Below are 22288 nucleotides of genomic sequence, written 5' to 3'. Positions count from 1 at the left end.
GCTTTCTCATCTGTAAAGTGGGGTTAGTACTAGTGTCCACCTAACGGTGAGGATTGGATAAGGACTCTGTGAATCGATTCCTGTAAAGTGCTTAGACAAGGCCTGGCATCTGGTCAACATTCGATGAATAGAAATCATTATTACTCTCTGTGGCAGGCACATGTGTGAAGCCACCTTGGACCTTCCAGCCCAGCCCAGCATCCAGCTGACTACCACCAAGGGATCCCCACTGATGCTTTGCAGAGCAGAATTGCCCAGCCGAGTCCTGCCTAAATTCCTGTTCCACAAAATGAACATGTCTATGCATCTATTTCGGCACACATTTCTGAATATATTTGAAGAGTAAAAGGCCGGCTCCAAGCAGACTGTCTTCTATTCAAAAGACACACAGTAATAAGCTACAATACCACAGGTGCTCTGTGAATTCTTCTCACTCACTCTCTGATTCCCTCTGTAGTCAGTACAAGAAAGCTAGATAAATAAATGTACTTCTTCCTCTCCCCTTGAGCTCTTCTGACCTCTAATACTATTTTCAATCTTACATACCCATAATCAGAATTCACATGTGTATATACACACACACGCATACACACATGAAACTATACTATACAAAATGTATTACAGCTTGCTTTTGTCATTTAATATAAAATCGTGGTGTTAATTCCATGTTATTACATACAAACCGATCACATTCTTTTAAAATCTTGCATATTAGTTAATCATGAGGTTGAAACAAAATTTATTTAACCAATTCTTTGTTTATGAAAATGTATATTGTTTCCGTTTTTTTGCTTTACAAAAAGGCTTTAATGAACATTTCTATATTCCTATTTTGGCACACGTTTCTGAATATATTTGAAGAGTAAAATGCCAGCTCCAAGCAGACTGTCCTCTATTTGGAAGGTACATGATAATATTTGCCGGCTTGGGTGAAATCTTCTCTCTACTTCAGTTTAAGAAATAGCATGAATATGTTTCTGTGAGCTGTGTATTGGGGCATTTGCAATTAAAAAACAGACGGGAAGAAAGTGAAAAGACAACAGAATGGGAGAAAATTTTGCACATCCTATAGCTAATAAGGGACTGTATCTAGAATATATAGCAAATGCTTACAACTCAACAACAAAAAAAGAAACGACCCAATCACAAAGTGGACAAAGGATCTGAATAGACATTTCTCCAAAAAAGATATATGAATTGCAAATAAACACATGAAAAGATGCTCAACACTATTAGCCATTAAGGAAATGCAAGTCAAAACCACAGTGAGAATACCCACTTCACACCCACTAGGATGGTTAGCAACAGAAAGACAGACAGTAGCAAATGTGAGAATGTGGAGAAGTTGGGACCTTCATCCATTGTTAGTGGGAATAAAATGGAGCTATCAGAGACAGACCTGAACATAACTTTGATTGAAATGTTTAATAATTATATTACAAGAATTTCATCAGAGAACTGGAAGCTATGAAAAATTAGTCAAATGGAAATTCTAAGACTGCAAAATACAATACCTGAAATGAAGAACTAAAATAATGAGTTTAAGAGCAAATTCGACTCACCTAAAGAGTATTACATAACTGGAAGATGGATTAGAAAGAAATATCCAAACTGAAGCAGAGAAAGACAAAAAGAATGAAAAGAATAAAAAATAGACTTAAACGTATATTGGATAGGGTAAAAAGGTCTAACGTGTGTAACTGGAGTTCTATTTTTCACAGGTCAGTGACATACAGGACAAAAACATCATCATACCTCCTACGCTGGTTGAGGGCACAGTGACAAATATACCTTCATTAATTGCCTTGGCTTTGGAGGTAGGTGCCAATACTTTGGAAAGCAAACTTGCAATATGTATTTAGAATGAACACTGTTTCTTCTCCTTAAACCAGTAATCCCAGTTCTCTGAACTATTGTATATAAACAATGATATATAAATTAATGGAAATAACTATAGATCCAACAGTAGGGGAACAGAAATCACATCCACCCCATAGATTACTGCACAGACCAAAAAATAAGGGACAAAAAGGCTATGAAGCAACATGGACAGAGGACATAAAACTCCATGTACAGTGTATTCGATTATACAAAGAATGCATAAGAAGGAGTCGGAAATCACTCCAAAATGTTGATAGTGTATTTTCACCCATCGCTTTGCCAAAAAAATGTAAAGTGTAATATGATTCAGGGTAACAAGTTGTAGCTAAACAAATACACTCATTTATTTATGGTGGGAGTATACATGATGCAACATTTTGGAGGGCTATTTGCCATTATCGATCAAAGTTAATTATGTACATAGCCTTTGACCCAGTAACTCTTTCCCTAGGATGTAGCAGAAACATATCCCAAGACAGATGTATAAAATGTTCGTTTGTAAAGCAAAGTAACAGAAACAATTTAGATTTCCATAAACAAAGAATTGGTTAAGGAAGTTATGGTTTGGTCTCTTGAAAAATAATATGCAAGAGTTTAAAATAATGAAGTTCAGTTTGCATGTATTGATATGGAAATATCACCAAAATTTTTTATTAAATGATAATAGCAAGATGCAGAATGTTTCTTATGGTATGATTTCATATATGTACACACATGTACTGAATGTGGGTAGATAGGGTTAAAATAAAGGAAGTTAGAAGGAGTTGGGGCTGAGGGGGAGAAAGGACTATATTTTTCTGCATTTTTTAAAGGTTGAGATAATTTTAGATTTACATACAGTTTAAAAAAATAATACAGAGAGATCCCTTGTGTACTTTTCCTGGTTTCCTCTAATGGGAACATTGTGCAAAACTATAGAATATTACAACCAGGTATTGATGTGGATACAATCCACCATTCTTTTTTTAAAGGTTTATTTTATTGAAGTATAGTTGATTTACAATGTTGTGTTAATTTCTGCTATACAGCAAAGTGATGCATATATATATATATATATGTATATATATATATATTATTTTTTGTATTCTTTTCCATTATGGTTTATCACAGGATATTGAATATAGTTCCCTGAGCTATACAGTAGGACCTTGTTTATCCATCCTATATATAATGGTTTGCATCTGCTAATCCCAATCCACCATTCTTACTCGATCTCTCCTGTGTACGTTTGTGTGTGTGTGTGTGTGTGTGTGTGTGTGTGTGTGTGTGTTCCAAGTTCTGTACAATTTTATCACCTGTGTAGGCTTGTGTCTTCACCACCACAGACAAGATACTGAACCGTTCCAACTCCACAAGGACCTCTCCTGTTGCTCTTTTATATTCACACGCACTTCCTCCTTACAGAGAAAGGACTTTTATTTATGTAACATTTAAAAAACTGTTTGACAAAAAGGAGGACATGTCAATCCATGGAGGAAATATGCCTTCTGAAAAGAATGAAGTTATATTTGGTTATCTACTTGGAGAAAAAGGTAATCAAATGCCTTCCTCATAATCTATCCCAAAATAAATTGCAGATGGATTTATTTAAAAAAAAACTGTTTGATTTTTTAAAAAGCCATACACATGTATTATTATTTTTAGATCTAACAAAGGTTACCTGGATGGAGGGATTACAGGCTGGTTTTTCTTCCCTATACTGCTCTGCACTTTCAAAATCTAATAAATACTTACAAACTGCGGGAAAGGGCCAGTGAGATCTTACCTACTTCTTTTTTCTACTCTCAAAACTTTCCCAACTGAGGGAACCTTGGTGTTCAGGCGGGAAAGGGAAGCGTGGGCCCAGCCTACCTTGTCCTTGAGCTCACACCGGAGACGGGCAGCCTCATCCCGAGAAGCCTGCAGCTCCTGGTGTGCAGACCCTTGGTCTCGGAGCTGGCACTGCAGGGTCAGCACTTGGTGACGCAGTTGTCTGACGCACAGCCTGAGGTCCTCCTTGGAAGCCTCAGCTTCAGGGTCCTGGAGCTGTGGAATCACAGATTTGACTGTAATTCTTAGGTAATCTTCCAAGTAATTGGCCTTAGCCAACAGACAGTACCCGTTTTCCTTCTTAATTTGTTCTCCTGCTTACAATAAATTCCACAAAATAAAGTAACAGAGATCATTCCAAAAACTATTAGCCAGATAAACATCATTATTATCCATATATTACCTTATATTTTCAGTCTTTCTGCTATGCCCTTACCCAGGTGCCCTTACCCTTGAATGGGAGAGTTGGAGAGGGTCTAGGGAATCACAGAATAGCATTCTAGAGTGTTATTTAAAAAAAAAAAAAAATTTTTTTCACACATGAAGAATATGTGAAATGGCATGGTATTCCAGAATCTGTTTTAATAGACATCAGTCACCATTATACTGAAACACAGTATGATGAATGAAATTTAGTGTTCAAGTCCAATTATGAGATGCTTATTACACTAAACCTTCATGTATTTCTATGGAACAGAATATACTGCACTTTCCCAAAACACTCTTCTTAAATCAGTACAAAATAGCCTCTCACCCTTCTTGGGTCAAACACGAGTGGGTTTCATATGAACATCAAATAGGGAATTTCTGGGAGGGCAGAAAGTGAGAAAAAAGAGGCTGATTTATCACCATGGGAAGTGTGGTCAAATGGCAGTGGTGCCACTGCCCCCACTGGCTCTGGACTCTAAATTTTTATTTTTTAATAACATACATACATATACATAAATATGCATATATAGGTATATATGCATATATATATATATATATATATATATATATATACACACACACACACACACACACACATACATCCCCACATATTTTTTTCTATATACGTTTATATGCCATAGATATCTTTTGTATTCTGTTTTCCTCCCTTAATACCATGTCATGGTCATTTTTCCATATCATTAAATAATGTCGAAAACCCTGTTGTTAGTATCTATGCAGTATTCTGTGGCATGGTGAACGCTCAGATTATTCTAATATACTGATGCTATAATTGGGGCTGAGATAGAAAGCCTTATCTGACACACCTCTGTTTCTTCCCCTGAGATCATCAGAGGGGAATTTCTATGTCAAGGCCCTGAGCATCATTAAGCTCTTGATTCATGCTACTAAGGTGGCCTTGGGCAAGAGCAGCCCTGCTAATAGTAAACGTTCCAATTGCAATGTGTCCAGGGTCCCAGAAACTCAGAGATGTCTCAAATGCCTTTGCTCCCGGCCCTGGCAGTCTAGCTTTCATTGAAAGCAGCCACCCCGGGAATGGAAAGCCCACAGAGATCATCTCTTCCACGTGTTCCTGACCTGGGTGTGAGATGGCAGGAGGGGCAGGAGAGAGAGGATGGAAGGGAGACAGAGACAGCAGAGTCAAGGCGACTCGGTGGCCCATCAGGCCTCTCCGTTGTAAGCAAGGAATACGACAGCAGAATGTGTTGTTTTGTTTTTTTTAGTTAATAGAAATTCACAGATTGTGGGCCTGAGATTCACAGGCTGGGCCCTGTCAAAAACAGATGGGTGCTCCGAATGGTTCCGTTAAGATCCAGCTCCAAGATTTGCAAAACGACTTGGCCTTTCCGGGAAGTTTGGTGCCTTTGCTGCCTCTCTCCTCTGCGGTGATTTGGGCTTCATCCCCAGGGTCCTAAGACAGCATCCACAGGACATTATTCTAAAGAGAATGAAAGTGTGGGGTGGAGGCCGGCCCTGCCTGCCACGTGGGACTGCCCCACTCAGTGACCCTTGTGAACGACCCATGACTCACTTGCTCCCTAAGAGACCTCAGAGGCACGTGCTCCAGCCACAGGCTGCACTTGGGCTGGGAGCCCTGGGGAACACGGCCCTCGGGGAGCTCTGTCTGGTGGGGGAGGTTGACGCAGAGATAAGCCACTAGCACAGGGCGGTGAGGAGAAGCCAGGAGGCCGCCGGAGCCCCAGGGAAGCACTAAATCAAAGGCGTCCACTGCCACCCAGCAGTGTGTGGTGAATGCGTAACAACCACTCTCCAGGGAGGGAGAGGCACACGGATGTGTAGCATGTGCTGATTTCCGTGGTTTAAATACCATCGTGGCCAACTGCAAGTTACCAAAATGGCACCACGGAAAGCAGAGCTGGGGAGAGACGTGCCTGAGTCGCCTCTGCACCGAATCCATCCCGGGGGATTGGGAGGAGATGCCCTAAAATGAGACCTAGATGGTGAGCAGCAGTTCTCAGGAGAAAGCTGGGGTGTGGGAGGGCCGGGTTGAGGAACTAGGAGCGCGGAGACTAGGGAATGTATCTAGCAACGGCTGAAGCTCCCCAGGGGCCAGTTTATAACTCACCAAAAGGAGTTTGGACTTCATACCAAGTGTGACAGGAAGACCCGGAGGGTTTAAGGTTTTTATTTTAAGCAAATAAAAACAAGATCAGGTTTGTAACTTGGGACGAGGGAAACAGGAAGCTTTCTTCACCCTCTGCCTCCTGTCCATCAACAAATCCCATTGATTCTAACTCTAGTTTTTACCTGGACTCCTCTCTTTTTTTAAAAAAAAATTCCTCTATTCTAGCATCATCTCTTGGCAAAAATCCTCTTGACTGTTCTCCCTGTGTCCTCTCTGTGTCTTTATAGCATCAAAGATCACATCATTTTACGACAGAAATTTAATCATGTTGTCCTCCTGAAAACCCTCCAATAGTCTCCCACTGCATTTGGAAGTGATCATAACCAGAGCCTACAAGGCCTCCCGTGATCTTTCTCATGACAACTTTTCCATCCTCATCTCATACCACGCCCCACCCATGCCCACCGTGATCCAGCCACACTGGCTACTTTCTGCTTTTCAGCAAGCTAGGCTCATTCCTGCCTCAGGGGCTGGTCACTTGCTTCTCCCTCTGCCTGGAATGTTCTTCCTTCGCTGCTCCTTTCAAACCTTGAGACTCTCAGCTTGAAATTCACCTTCTTAGAGTTTCAGTTCCCACCAGGTCTTACTAGCTGGGATTTGACAAGATATGAGGGAACTACATACAAACAATTCTTTGCAGGCATTAAATGGCAGCCAATGCAGGGCTACAATCCCTGAGAAAAAGGATGCACAACAAGGTGAGCTCTACATCGTCCCTGGAACATTTTCCAAACCATGGTTCAGGGAAATAGATCCCATGCTGAGCATGGTGGTCCTGCTAAGTGGAATCAGAGACTGGGGTTCAGGGATGCTATGACAGCTGGGGTTTGTGGGACAAAGCAACAGAGAGAGGTGAGCCACAGAGAAGAAATCCAGAAACTGTCCTAGAAATACCCTTGGGTCCTGGGCTGAATCATACGTGGTGCAACATAGTGTAAGACTCTGAGGCCTAGCAGAGAACAGCAGCTGGGAGATCAATTGCTGAAGAGATTTTGGAGGTCACACACTGCTACAAAGATAGCAAAGTTCTGGCGTAGCCGAAGTGGAGAGTCTTTGGTGAATGCTCTGGGAACTCAGTTGATACCACTGAAAGGCCATGCCCTAGAAGCAAGGACCACCCTTGAGGAGTAAAATCAGCCCTGGTACTGAGGGGAAAACTGAAGTAGACCTGCACAGGAATAATGGTCTGCTGATCATTCAGCTACCTACTAGAGCAAAACTTACAACATGCTTTAGAGGAAGCTAATAAGCAGGAATCTCTACATGTTCCACATAACGTCCAACATTTTAAAAAAAATTACTAGTCACATGAAGAAGCAGAAAAGTGGGGCTTAACCAAGAAATAAAATAGCCAATAGAAACAGACTCAGAGATAATCTAGATATTGGGGTTAGCAGACAAGACCTTCAAAATAACTATGATTCTATTTTTTAACAACAGAGGAAAAGACAGACAAAAATGAATGAAAATGTGGAGTATTTCAACAGAGAATCAGAATCTCTTTAAAAAGGATAAAATGGATATGCTACTGCAAAATACAGTAAATGAAATTAAGAACTAATGGATGGGTTTATTAGAAGACAGGACACAGCGGAACTTTTAGTGAACTAAAAGGTCAATAGAAAATTCAAACTGATAACACAAAGAGAAAAAAATAGAACAGTTCCAAAAGATGTGGGATAAAGTGGAAAAACAGTCTAGGTTTTTAGGAGAGGAGAGAAAAATAGAAAGGAACAAAATATTTGAAGAACTAATGGCCAAGAATTTTCCAAATCTGATTAAAGATATGACTCCACAGTTTCAAGAGGCTCAGAAAAACCAAGCAGGATAAACATAAAGAACACTTCATGTAAGCACATCATAGTCTAACTGCCAAAACCCAAAGATGAAAAGCAAATCTTTAAAATAGTCTGAGGTAAAATGACACATTTCCTTCAGGGGAAAAAAGACAAATTATTCCATTCCTGAACAGAAACTGTGGGAGCCAGAAGACAATGAAATGAGATCTTTAAAGTGTCAAAAGAGGGAAACATATCTTCCTATCTAAAATTGTGAATCCAGAGTGAAAAAAATCTTTTAAAAGTGGAATTGAAAAATTGTTTTCATAAAAAGAAATTTGAGGGGATTCATCACCAGTGAAAAATAACAAAGTTCTTCAGGTGGGTGTAAAACAGACCCACACAAGTAGAAGACAGAATGAATAGCACAAGAACGCAGAAAGATATGAATAAACGTAAAAGATTATTGAGTGTTTAAAACAACAACAGTAATAGCACTTTGTAAGGTATATATATGTAGAAGTAACATAGTTGACAAAAATAAACAATGAAAAGGATGAAAAGGAATAAATGGAGTAAACTATTAAAAGATTTTTGAATTATTTGAGACATGGTAAAAGTACTAATTTAAAGTAAATTTTAATAATTAATACCTACAATTTGAAATTTCTAGGGTAACCACTAAAAGAATAACACTAAAATGTGTATCAAAATAAGCTAATAGAGAAGAAAATGGAATAATAGAAGATAGTTTACTAATACCAAAAACAAAGGCAGAAAGAAGGAATAAAAGAAAAGAAAACAGAACAGACAAATAGAAGAAACAGCAAGAAGGTAAACATAGAGCCAATTACACAATTATGTATGTGAAATGTAAATGGACCAAACACTCCAACTAAAAAGCAGAGGATGTCAAACTGAACTAAGTTTAAAAAAAAAACAAAAACAGCCATATGTTGTTTCTAAGAAACATACTTTAAAGATGCTGATAGCTCGAAAGCAAAAAGATGGATGGTGTAAAAAATTTATATACCATGAAAATACTAATGAAAAGAAACTGATGTGGTACTTTAATATCAGACAAAGTCAACCTTAGGGCAAGAAATGTGAGAGATAATGACAGATATTTCATCATGATAAGAGTCAATTCACCAGGAATACATCATAATCCTACATCCATGCATATCTAATAAATAATTTCAAAACATATGAATTAAAACTAACATAACAAAAATAAGAAATAAACAAATGCACACTCAGAGTTGGAGATTTCAAAAGCCATCTCAGGGCTTCCCTGGTGGCGCAGTGGTTGAGAGTCCGCCTGCCGATGCAGGGGACACGGGTTCGTGCCCCGGTCCGGGAAGATCCCACATGCTGCGGAGCGGCTAGGCCTGTGAGCTATGGCCGCTGAGCCTGTGCATCCGGAGGCTGTGCTCCACAATGGGAGAGGCCACAACAGTGAGAGGACCGCGTACCGCAAAAAAAAAAAAAAAAAAGCCATCTCGGTAGATGACAAAACGAATAGACCATACATCAGTAATGATATTGAAGATTTGATCAGCATAATTAATCTGCTTGGGCTAATTAATACCCAGCAACTGCAGAATATTCATTCTTTGCAAGGGCACATAGAATATTTACCAAAATAGACCATAACATGGTCAATGAAAAAAATCTCAACAAATTTCAAGATTAAAATAATATAGTGGGGCTTCCCTGGTGGCGCAGTGGTTGAGAGTTCTCCTGCCAATGCGGGGGACACGGGTTCATGCCCTGGTCCGGGAAGATCCCACATGCCGCGGAGCGGCTGGGCCCGTGAGCCATGACCGCTAGGCCTGCGCGTCTGGAGCCTGTGCTCCACAGAGGGAGAGGCCACAACAGTGAGAGGCCCCCATACAGGAAAAAATAATAATAATAAAAAAAATAAAAAATAAAATAATATAGTGTATGTTTTCTGACAACAATGAAATAAAACTAGACATCAATAGCAAAACTATAACTAAAAAATTCTACAGATGCTTGGAAATTCAACAACACACTTCTAGATGACCCATGGGTCAAGGAAGAAATTACAATAGAAATTAAAAGCTAAACTTTGAACTGAACAGACATAAAAAGTACAACTTATCAAAATGTGTGGGTTGTACTTGAAACAGTGCTTAGAGAGAAATGCATAGATTTAAATGCATAAATCACAAAAGGAGAACAGTTGAAAATCAATGATCCAAACTTTCAACACAGGAAGCCTGAAAAAGAACAGCCAATGAAACCAAAAGAAAGTAGAAGAAAGGAAACCATGAAGATATTAGAAGAAACCAATGAAATAAAATACAGACATACAATAAAGAACATCAATAAAACCAAAAAATGATCCTGTGAAATGACTGATAAAATTGGAGAGAAAGAGAGAGCGACAGAGACAGAGAGACAGAGACAGAGAGGCAGAGAGATTGGATATGAATATATACAAAGGACTCAACACTAAATATCCTACAGACACATTCAAGACCACGGGAAAAATAAATTTCATCCTAGCAGTCCTGAATGTCGAGTATTGTCCACAGATGAGGAAAACAACTCAGAGAAGTCACGGATGTAGTCAGCACAGACCTGGGTTTGAACCCTGTTTGACTGAGTTCTAAAGCCCACTGCTCTCTCCTTTCAAGACCCAGTATTCAGTGTGACAGAGGTGTTGGCTAAAGCTATGGTGGTAATCAGATTGCAATACAGAAATGTATCAACTCAACACATTGCACATCTTAAACTTACCCAGTGTTAGATATCAATTATGTCTCAATATAAATACATAAATACCAACAAAAAAAAAAGACTCAATGTGCAGAATTATAACTTGAGGTGCTTGAAAAACTCCTTGGTCTGAAAATAAAAGTTCTAATATTAAAGTGTAAACACCCACTCCATGTCCCACCAGATATCAACTTGAACAGCCTGAGCAGAGGGGCAGACTCGCATTATCTTGTCCAGGGTAAGAATAAAGACTCTAGAGCCTGACTGCCCAGGTAGAGTCTGGGCTCAACCCCTCCTAGCTGTGTGACTCTGGGCAAGTCACTTAACTTCTCTGTGCCTATGTTTTCTCATCTGGGAAATGGGGGTGGTGACTGTTCCTCCCTCCTAGGGCTGCTGGAGGACACGGTAGTAAAGGGTGTGGTCAGTGCTATAAGTCAGCAAGATGATTAAACAACCATGCAGAGTCAACCTACCCGGGGGCCACTGCGTGGGGACTTCAGAGCTCGCCCTTGGTCTGCAGAACACCGTGGTCTTTTGTCGTCCTTCTCCAAATGTGCTTCGTTCACTCCTGCCCCATCGGTGTTTCCTTGCAGGGCACTGGATCCTGCGGCGTTTCCCCAGACCAGTGATGTAGCAGGAGAATCAGCACCGCACCTGGAATTCTCCAGGCCTAAACAAGGTTCCGTCCACACTCCAGCCAGACCCATTTCCTGCTCCGAGGGTGGCCCAGGGCCTCTTGCAGTCAGTTGCCCTGAAAGCTCAGTCACCTGCACCCCCCTTTCTACCGCGTTCACCTGGTCCACCGCCATCATGTTTTTTCCCTGGAGATACTCCTCTGCTCTCACCAAAGGTCCCACATCTGTGCTGCTCCCCCACACGGCTTCCCCCTCCAGGACTTGGATCCTTTGTAGAAGGTGTTCATTCTCCCCCCTGAAGGCTTGGATCATGTCTTCTATTCCCAGCACTATATCCTTTATCAGATCTTTATAACTGACCCCAAGCTCCGAAATCAGTGCACTGAGCTCCCAGTTTTCCAGGGTGATGCACTCCATCACGCCTTTGGATTTTCGGATGCTCGCAGACATGGCTTTCCGGAGCTGCCCAAGGTGCCCTTTCAATCTCTCGTTTTCCTCTTCGAGCTCAGAAATTTTGCAGTAACTTTTCCTGTTACAGTCTTCAAGGTCTGAAATGACCTGCACGTACTGGTCCAGCTCCCTCTTTACGTGAGAGATGTCTCCTAACAGCACGCCGTTATCCTGTTTGAGCGCAGATATTTTTTTCACATTTCTCGCCCTCTCTTTTTCCAGGACACGCAGTTTTCTGTGGCATCGTTCCTGATCTACCTGAAGCTTGGCGTTGTCACGTAAAACTTTGCTTCTCTCCGTCTTCAATCCAGAAATGAGCTGACGAAACCTCGTCCTCGCTCTCTCGAGGGCTCTCGGCTGCTGAGAGAGCTGGTTCCGACCCCACTCAGAGGGCCCCTCTGGCGGGCCCGGGCTCAGGTTGGCCAAATCCAGCACCGGCCCTGGAAGAACTTCGCCAGTGCCTAGGGCCTCATTCTCTCCCCGCTTAACGTCTTCATCAGGCTCCTCGGGGTTTGCTTCCTTGGCATAACAAATATCGAGATCCTGGTTTGCCAAAGCCTGCTGAGGATACGCGTCCTCCTGGCAGCTGTACCATCTCCGAGCAAAGCTCCAGTTCTCTCCTGCCAACGAGGAAGCTTTCCGGCCATGCCCCCCAGTCCCAGGCTTCAGGATGGAGAGTTGCTGGAAACAAGCCTCCATCTCCTCTTCAAATTCCTCTATTTTTAACGCAGATCCCTCACGGCCTTTGCTCGGAGCCCGGGGGTGACTGGTAGGTCGGGCCCCCTCGGGCCATAAAGCCAATCCAGGAGACGGTGGCAAACCTCCCTCCTGCAGTAGGAAAAGCATTTCCTTGGCTTCACAGTCCTCGGAGCCAGGCTCCTCCCGGACATCCCTGTGGCCCGGGCTGGACCCTTGGAGATGCGACAATTCCTCCTCCTCTTCCTGTCCTTTGTCCTCAGGGCTTTCCTCTGGGAGAAGCAGAGCATTTCCAGACCACACGCAGTCTTCCTCCTTGCCCAGAACTCTCCTGACGGCTCTGCCCTGCTCTGCAAGGGTTGGAGCACCTGCCGGAGGCGGCCCATTGGTGCCGTGGGCCCTGGAGAAGGCGGCTGTGGGGGCCTCTTCCTCCTCTGATGATGAAAGCCCTCCTCCCCCTTCTCCCCCTTCTCCTCCTTCTTGGGGGCTCCAGACATGCCTTCCCCCCCACCCCCTCCTGCTCAGGGATTCAGGACCCTCTGTTGACACTGAGGCCTCCCCCTGAAGAAGGGGCAGTGGAAGCTCCCGCCTGGGCCCAGGGCAGGAGGTTGCAGCCGGGGGTTCGGAAGCCCCGTGCTCATTCCATACACCCTCTGGGGCCCTGACACCAGCCTCCAGGCTCAGGTTCTCACGGCTTTCCTGACTTGACTGAGCCCTGGCACCGAGGTCGTCCTCCTTCCTGCCGCAGGTCCTCCTCGCCTCCCGCATCTCCGGTCTCCGCCCTGGGGTTCCTCCTCCCTCCTTGCAAGAGTCTTTTAGGTCCCTGGGGCCTCTCCTGGGAAATCGGTGATTTGAAATGCATGGGGACTCCCGGCAGAGGGAGGCATCGTGGCTCCTTGCCTGGCGGTGATCCCGGCTGGGGTGTCCTGCAGCGGAGGAAGCAGGCGGGGGCCTGGCCTCCAGCACCTGTTGGGCTTGCAGTTCTTCTGGGGAATCTTCCAGGAGCAGCTGCAGCAGTGGCAGGGGAGCCGAGTCCCCAGCCTGCCCCCAGGGAGGGCCTGTGCATGTCTGCACTGGGAGGAAGGACACCTGGGTCAGGGTGGCTGCTAGGTTCTGCTCTGAAATCCAGGCCAGCTCCACCGGGAGGAGTGAGCTGTCCATGTCCTGCCCCGGGGGGCAGCCACAGATGAGAAGGAGAGTCTGTTCGCCCAAGCTGGGCTCAGCCGGAGTAAACTAGGGGAGGGAAGAGAAGAGAAGAGAAGGGGTGAAGCGGCCCCTTCCCCCATAGAGCCTCTCCCCGTCTCTCTGAGCTCATCTCCTCACCCAGCCATACAGGTCTTCCAAACACCCCGGGTCTGTTAGCACTCCAGGGCCTCTGCCCCTGCCCTTCCCTCTGCCCCCCCCCGCCCCCCCTGCCACGGCTCACCCTCTGGCTTCCTTAACATCTCAGCTCAAACGTTACTTCCTCAAAAAGGCCTTGCTGACCACTTCCACCACTGTCTGTCCATTCACCCCCTTTCCCTCGCTCTGTGGCGCCCTCCCCTCACTCACATCATGTAGGATATGTGGGTGTGTAATTGTTTAACTCCTCCCATAGCCCTGCACTGTCCAATACGGTAGCCGCACAGGCCACACGGGGCTCTTCCAATTTAAAGCAATTCAGTGGAAGTTAACACTCAGTTCTGCAGTCACACCAGCCACGTTTCAAGTGCTCAGAAACCACGCGTGGTTCACAGCTCCTACACTGGACCGCACAGGTGCGGAATATTGCCAGCACTGTGGAAGGCTCTAGTGGACAGCACGGTGTAGACCATCTGCCTAGAATAGTCCCGGGCACACAGGAGGGGTTTCATAGATATTTTTGAATATCTTTTTATATTTACTTATTCAATGAGCTTAACCAGAGAGGAGGACTGGCCTGACTCAGAACAAACTCGGGCTGGGCTGAGGCCCGGGAGAGGAAACTTGGCTTCATCCAGGCTCGGTAGGAGCCCTCAGCTCACATGCGACCACGACCCCACTCGCACCTCGCAGCGCTCCCAGCCTCACCACCTTTACCTGCCGGGTCTTCCCACCTGGCCTGCCCTTTCGCTGTCCATCCCTGGTTTCCTGTCTGTCTAACTACTTCCCCAGCTTCTCTGTGAAGCTCTCCCCACCCCAGGGGCTGCTCTGCTCTTTTCCCACTTTGGGTGTGACACAGCACACCACGCAGTGGCTCAGAGCAGGAGGTGAATGAATGAAAGTAGGTGAGCAAGGAAGGCCCCCTCTTTAGAACCACAGAACCGCATCAGGGCCGGCTGGAGCCAGGCTCCTGAACCGTAGGGCAGAGTGTGGTGCAGAGTGTGGGCTATGGAGACGTGAGGACCCCAGTCCCCTAGAGGGCTGTGAGGCCTTGGGAAATCACGACTTCCTCATATGCAGAAGCTGGGGGGTCATGGCTCCTTCCCCATCGCTGGCGGAGAGGTTTCAATGAGATGAAGTTTGCTACGTGGCAGCTGGGTCTGGGCACACAGCTGGGGCACACAGCCTTCCTGCGCACTCCCCACTCAGGGCTCAAATCTCCCTCTCAATTATTTCCAGAATGTTCTTCCAAACCCCAAGCTTCTTTACCTTCTTCTCCCCTCTTCTGCGTGGTGGCCACACCGTGCAGCACACACAGTAGGGCTGATCAGACCCAGCTGGCACCCCAGGCACGCAGAAAGCCTCTGGCCTCACCTGTCCACGGGCAGATCCTGCGAGGTCTCCTGGGAGCTTGTCCGTGGTCTCCGGGCCTGGGATCAAGACAGCAGTGCTTTGTCCAGCCCCGATGCAGTCCCAGGCGCGGGGCCCCTCGGAGGGCTGGCCTGGGAAATGACAGAACCGGAGAGTTAAGAAGACCCTCCTAGGAGCTTTCCCATGATTGCCACCAGCAGTGCCATCTGCTGTTAGGATGAGACAGCGCTTCTCATGACTCAGGGCCTTTGAGCCTCCACAAGTGGCCTGCTGGCCACCACTGCCTGTCAGGTGAGAAACCGAGGCTCAGGGATGGGGAATGACATTCACTGATGAGCAGCAGAATCGGGTCTGGAAGCCACCTCTTCTGACCACAAAGCCCACGACATCTCCCTGGCCCCACACCGTCATGGTCACACAGGGTCATGATCCCTGGCCCCCAGCCCCTCATGGTCAGCACGTAGATAGCGGAGTTGATGCCCAGGCTTTGCCAGACACGCCCTGCCCCCTTCCCCAAGGACAAACCTGACCTCGTTTGACCTGTCAGCTCTGTTCCCCAGAAATGGGATGGAGGGGAAAGGTCAGCTTTGCTGGTCAACAGCCCCGCTGGGTATAACTGACCCCCTCATCCTTAAGTTGAATTTCACCTTGGAAAACTACATAAACCACAGATGGCCAGTTGGACACCATGGCTTTGGGGCTCCCTGCGTGCAGTGGCTTTTGCAGCAGGGACCCTGGAAGCTGCACCCGAGAATATTAGCAGAGATATTGGTTCCCGTTAGGGACAACTTAGGGATAAGGGGGTCCCAGCAACTCCCAGGCTGCACACTTGTCTCACACCTGAGCTGTCACTGGGGCGGGGGCGGGGAATAGAACAGCTCCCGGTCATGACACGGTCTTCTGCGAAGACAAATCCCCCTGAAGGGACCCCTGCTGCCCGAGGCTGGCACGGGCGTCGCCTGGTTGGCACCTTCTGAGGGCTGAGGGCTGAGCCTGAATGTCGGGTTGATCCTAAGTCACAGACCTTGCCGTGGGCATTGTGGACTCTGATCCTACCTCTCCCAGCTGTGTGGCAACAAGCAAGCAACACTACCTCTCTGAGCCTCAGCTTCCTGACCGTAGAGCAGGGACCGCCACCCTGCTGCGTCATCAGGATGTCGTAAGAGAGCTGGCCCATCAGCGGATGTCCACATGGGGCCCCCCACGCACCTGCCGAGCCCCTTGGTCCAGGGGCCCCGTCAGGGCCTCGGTTTCCGCAGGCATCCGGAGCCTCCTCCCAGGGCAGGGGCAGCGATTCATCCTGAACACAGCCCAGGGCCTCCTTGAGGAAAAAAACACAAGAAGACAAGACAGCTGTGAGTGTCCCTGGTTGCAAGGGACCCTCCAAGCCTGTCCCAGCCAAGTCCCTCCCAAGGACCCCTGGAGGGAGTTGCATCCCCTCCCCAGGTGAGGACAGCAGAGGGCAGTGGCCTGGCCATAGGGCCCTGGTCCTGCGTTCTCGGTCCTGCCAACCAAACTGCCTCCTGTGAGCACCCAGCAAGCATTTAGCAGACAATGGGGGGCTTGTCCCTTCAGCCGAGATTTTTCTGGGCCCCCCAAGGTGGCACCAAAGGCTCCAGTCCCCTTTCCTTCCGGTGCGGAAGTTCCCTCTGTATCCACCCGAGGTGGGAGCCTGTCCCTCTGGGCAGTCCTGTCCCTCAACTGTCCACAGGCCCCAAACGCCGCAGCCAGGCATCTCCGGGCGGCACCCTCCTCCTCTGGATCTCACCCCAAAAGGCAAGCTGGGCTGCAGCAAGGAGCTTCCCTAACCCAACGCCCACCCCCCGCCCCGCAGAGCACGTTAGAGGCAGCACCTTGACTGCGGCTCCAGCCACCACCCACGAGGGGCCAGGGCACAAGTGTCCTGCAGGTTCCCACTGCCCCGGGTACGCCTAGCCCGGTTCTAAGGGGCGCTGTTTGCTTCCCACCTGCTCCCACACTAGACCTGAGGTCGTTCAGGAAGGAAACTGGCCTTCATTCGGTCCGCACTGACACTCCAGCCTGGCACACAGTAGGTGCTTAATAAAGGTTTGACAGTTGGATGGATAGACAGAGCCTGCAGAAAGGCAGACATTTCGGACTCGCCGTGCATTAATTCAGCAAACGTTTATTAAGCTCCTACTGTGGGTCAGGTGCTCTTCTAGGGGAGGGAGAAACAGAAATGGACAGGTCATGCCCCGTGCCCGTCCCCAGGTCCTCACCTGCTCTCAGCAGACCCCTGCGTTGGCCACTAACTGGGCCTCCTGCTTCCCCTCCCGTCCTGCCCGCAGCTGCCAGGGACCCTCTGACCTGCAAGTCCGCCCTCACCTCCCCCACTCAGTCCACGGGATCAGCTCCTGGGCTGCGGTCAGGCACGGAGGCCGTCCAGGGCTGTCACCGCAGCCCCTGACGCTCCTGGTCCTGGCTTCCTCTCACAGTGCCTCCCTGTTCCCCCACGCTGGCTCCTGCTGGCCTCCGCACGTGCGGTTCTTCCTGCCTGCCTGGTGCACCCTCCTGGGAAGGGTACTGGTTGCAGGCTGCTTCTTGCAAAGCCCTCCCTGCCCCTGGCTCTCTGCCCCTCCTTTCCACACCCTTTGGCAGCCGAGCAATTGCACTGAAATGGAAACAGGCTCAGGTTGCCCTCCTGTTTCCAACCCTTTCATGCTTCCCACTGCCCTGAAAGATAAAACCCCTGCCTGTGCGGCCTCACCACGCCCATCTCTGCTCTTTGGATGGACCCTTCTCCCTCCTGCCTTGGGGCCTCGCACCCTTGTGTCTGCTGCCTACACCTCTCCTCCCCACCCTTCTGCCTGGCCCAGCTGCTCCCTTCTGGGCTTAACTTAAAGGCCAGATCCTTAATGAGGCCTCCCTGAGCCTCCCCCAAATGAAGCCCCTCCCTCACTGCAGCATCTTCTCCTCATACCCCAAGGTTGTGACCTTCCAGTTACTGTGCGACAGTTTGTGTCTTGTCCAGTTCTCCTCAGAGACCAGGGGAGACCAGGCCCTGGCCACACCTTAGGATCACCCAGAAGCTTTTAACAAGTACCAGAACAGGGCCCCAGCCAAGACCAGTGAAAACCAGAGGGGTCTGGGCACAGCCCTGCTCTGCATCCAGATGGGCCCGGACAACCTGCCACAGGTGCCTTCTGCCCACAGACCTTGGGGTACCTCACGGTTTTCTCCACTAGCTTCCCACTCGATCAGAATTAAACACTCTTGTCAAGAACTTAAAATCACTATTGGAAGGAGGTGGAGATGAGAAAATGGAGAGAGAGAGAAGGCACAAGAGAAAGGAAGAGAGAGAAGGCAAATGAGAAAGAAAAAAAAGAGAGGAAATAGGATGCAAGAAGGGAGACAGAAATTCAAAGACATGAGAGCAAGCAAGAGAGAGAAGCAGAAGGAAGGAGGAGGGAACAGATGAAGGGGAGGCGGAGGGCAGTGTCGAAGGCCACCACTGTTCTGCTGTTCATTTCTATTTGGATTTTGCTCCAGTACCAAGTTTACTTCCATTCAGTTCAACAAATACTTTCTGAGCACCTACTATGTGGCAGGCTTTGTCCTGGGGCTGGGACACAGCCATGGGTGACACACACAGACCCCTGCCTCGAGGAGCTAACATCCAGGGGAGGACTTCCAAGATGATGCTATACCCGCTTCATGTCACAAGTGATGAAATCAATACTCAGAGAGGGACAGTGACTTGTCCAAGGTCACACAGCACACACAGTGGGAGAACAGGACCTGAACTCAGGTCTCCGAACTTGATCCGGGCCTTCTCTCCCGCTTCCTGCCCCCCTCTGCTCAGTGTTGCCAGCCCTCCCTGCTTTTCAACACTCACAGGAGCATTTGCCTGTAACTTTACTTGGCTTTAGTTTTAACGTGTAATTATTTTGAAAGAAGAAAATGAGGAATACAGTGATATCCAAACACAAATATTACAAATGTGTGAGAATATATCCCTCTGGGCTTTTTTTCTGTGCAGAGACATTTAAATTCTTCCAAAAGTCTGTTTCTACAAAATGTTGACTTTCGCTTTGTGCATTTTTCATGTGATGGTATCGAAGGATCATTTCTCCACAACTTCTTCTGTAATGTGGTGTTTTAGGGCTGCCGAATGATCTCTGACGTAAGGAATGCCTTCACTTACCAAATCAGGTCCCTCTGATCAGACATTTAGGTTGTTTCCAATTTTTACCAACTATAAACAGTATTGAGGTACCTTTAATATATGACAAATATTCAGAATACAGTGGAATCGTGAGGTTTTGCTCATTCGTATTTTGTTTTTAAGTAATGGACCTTTTTTGTAAGACCACGGGCCATCTGTATTTCCTTTTTACGTTATTTGTATGTTCGTGGCTTTTGCCTATGTTTTGTTTTTTGACATTATCGAAACTGTTTTAAAGCCCTTGCTCGCTTGCAGGAGTGAGTGACAAGTTACAAAAAAGTAACGGGCACTTCTGCTCAGGTGCAAGCTGTGAGCAGGAACGGGCTGCCTGGACTCAGGAAACAATCAAGACATTCTCATACTCGCCACCAGGCGTCGCTCTACTCAGATCGCCGGGGTCGAGAAGCTGGCCTGAGCAGCCCGCATTCCTGAGGCCACTGTCACAAGGAGCGGGGTCGCAGCTCTGGGATGACAGCCTGACACTGACATCATAAGACAGTGACTTTTAATCTCTTTATACGAGCCTCCTTGATACCCTCCAGGCCAGGCCACTGCCCCAGGGTGTCCCCTGCTGTAGTGGTCGTCACCCAAATTGCCCTTTCTGTCCCTGTGTCTATCTCCCCTATAAACTTTTGAAGAGAAGGATCGCCTCCCCAGCCCCAGTGGTCGGCACGGTGCCTGGAACATACAGGATGCCCAGTGCACGCTTGCTAAAAAGCATCTGGACACATCTGCAGAGAGGCTTTGCTTCTCTTGCAAACCAGAGTCCTCTTAAACTTTCTTTCACCTGGGATTCTGACCAGAAACCCCCTCTCCAAACTCCTCCCCGAGCTGGGCGCTTGTCCTCGCAATGGCTATTCCTGTGGGGACCTGGGCTCCAAGCAACTTGTTCTCGAAACTATAAACTGTGTGATCCTGGGCAAGGCATGTGCCTCCTCTGTGGGGCTGGGGACAAAATCACTGATCTCTGCCTGGCTACCTCCCAGCATCAAGGAGATCCTGTTTGGGGAAGCGCTGTGTAAATAAGAATCAAAATATCTTCTCATAACGATTACCCTCACCATAAATCACACCATGACACACATCAGATGTAACCAAGGGGCTGGTTTGGGTTGGAGGCACCCTAATAATTTGCAATGATTTTCAATATGATACACACTTCCCTGGGGCTAGACCTCCCTCTCGTTTCCCAATTTCTACACCTCACTTCCCAGCATTGCCATCTCAGGCTGGTCCCTTCGTCTGGAAGTTTCCATTTCCCATGGGCAATGGAGCAAATATCTTCTTTTGGCCATTTATTCACTGAGTCACTTCCTCACCAAGTATTCCACAGCCTGTGGACAGGGGCTGGGATTTATGGCTGAATCAGACCCAGTTGGTGATGACGATGAAGGAACAGCTACGGGGGGGTGGGCAGCCAGGCCCAGCACAGTGAGAATTAGGGTCGCCAGAGGTGGGTCATATCATAATGGGGGCACCAAGGAGGGAAGGAGCTGGCGTAAAATCAGGAAAGTCTTCTTGGAGGAAGAGACATTCTCACCAAATGGAGAGAAAGAAGCAGGGGTTTACCAAGGGGCCATGGGGAGCAGACGGTAGAAGTCTCTAGACACAGGAAAAGTAAGCAGGCTGGAGGAGTCTGGCATATTTAGGGACCTGCAGGACCACAGGGTGGGAGGAAGGGGTGGGCAGTGAGCCTGGAGGCAGCGGCTAGAGCAGCTGGGGCCTTGAATGCCGAGGTTAGGAAGTGGAGCTGGATCCCAAGGCGATGGAGCTGCTGGGGGCTTATGAAAAGAGATCATTTGGGGGTTACACCGCTATCCAGAGAAGGGCGCTGAAGATCTGCCGCGTGGCTCTTAACCATTCTGGGTCCTGCCCCTTTGGAAATGCACTGTCAGCCTTGGGAAATCATGCATGCATGCATGCAATGCTCTCAGAACACTGAGTACAATCTCATACGTGCACAGCCATGGCCACAGGCCAGACCAAGACCTGAGGGACACCATCTGGCTTTACAGTGTTGTTATCAATAGAGTCTAGCATTTTAACTTTAAAATTGCAAGCCATGCTGCCCCGTGACCTGGTGACAGGCTGGCATTTCCCATCTCTCCAGCGCGCTCTCTGGAGGATTTCTTCCTTTCAAGGTGGCCCTTTTCGACTCCAACGTGTTCAGAGTCAGGGCTGTCAGTGCCCGCTGAGAGTAGGACAGTTTGGAAGACTCTGACATACCCTGTGGCCCTGTCATGGGGAATGGTCCATTCCCCATTCCAAACACCAAGATCCCCAACAGTGACCCACAGATTGTCAGGCCCCTTCCCCCTTCCTCTGTCTGCACCCTCTTTCTCCAGGCAGTCTTGTCATCCCGTGCAGGCAGGGGTCTTGTCTTATTTCCCAGCCCTGGTACCAAGCTCAGGCCCGAGTACACCTCGTTGTACGGCACCCGTTAAATGCTGATTTTGGACCCACTGACCACTAGTTACCGGAGGAACAGAGCATGGCACTCACAGGCTCATCTCAGGGTCAGCCTGCCGGGACGCAAATCCTGCCCCACCACTTACTATCTGTGGGACCCTGGGACTCTCCGGGCCTTCACTTCCTCATCTGTAAAATGGGGGTAAAATAGTGCCTCCCTTGAAGGTCGTTGAGGGACAAAATGAGTGGACAACAGATGCAGAGCACGAGAGATGGCGTCTAGTGCAAAGACTCCCTCATAAATATAGGAATCGTTTTGTACCCCCATGAAGCCGGCGAAGAAGCACATCAAGGAACTAGAACCGACAGTTCTACTGTTTCACGGGGC

General features: G+C 47.6%; 1 protein-coding gene across 1 annotated transcript in view; it reads right to left on the bottom strand.

Annotated features, from left to right (window-relative positions):
• LOC307185475 (uncharacterized protein C4orf50) overlaps window positions 1-22288 on the bottom strand; it is a gene marked incomplete at its 5' end in the record, with an annotated part of 50515 nt that overhangs the window by 16180 nt on the left and 12047 nt on the right. The window contains 5 exons of the mRNA XM_079919802.1: window positions 3733-3906; window positions 5672-5764; window positions 11286-13826; window positions 15309-15436; window positions 16515-16626. Of these exons, the coding sequence (XP_079775928.1) occupies window positions 3733-3906; window positions 5672-5764; window positions 11286-13826; window positions 15309-15436; window positions 16515-16626 (3048 nt within the window). The remainder of the gene's footprint in view (window positions 1-3732; window positions 3907-5671; window positions 5765-11285; window positions 13827-15308; window positions 15437-16514; window positions 16627-22288) is intronic.

This window comes from Stenella coeruleoalba (genome assembly GCF_951394435.1).
Source record: "Stenella coeruleoalba genome assembly, chromosome: 4".
NCBI lineage: Eukaryota > Metazoa > Chordata > Mammalia > Artiodactyla > Delphinidae > Stenella > Stenella coeruleoalba.
The sequence above is the reverse complement of the archived record's forward strand: the minus strand, read 5'-3'. Positions and strand labels throughout refer to the sequence as shown.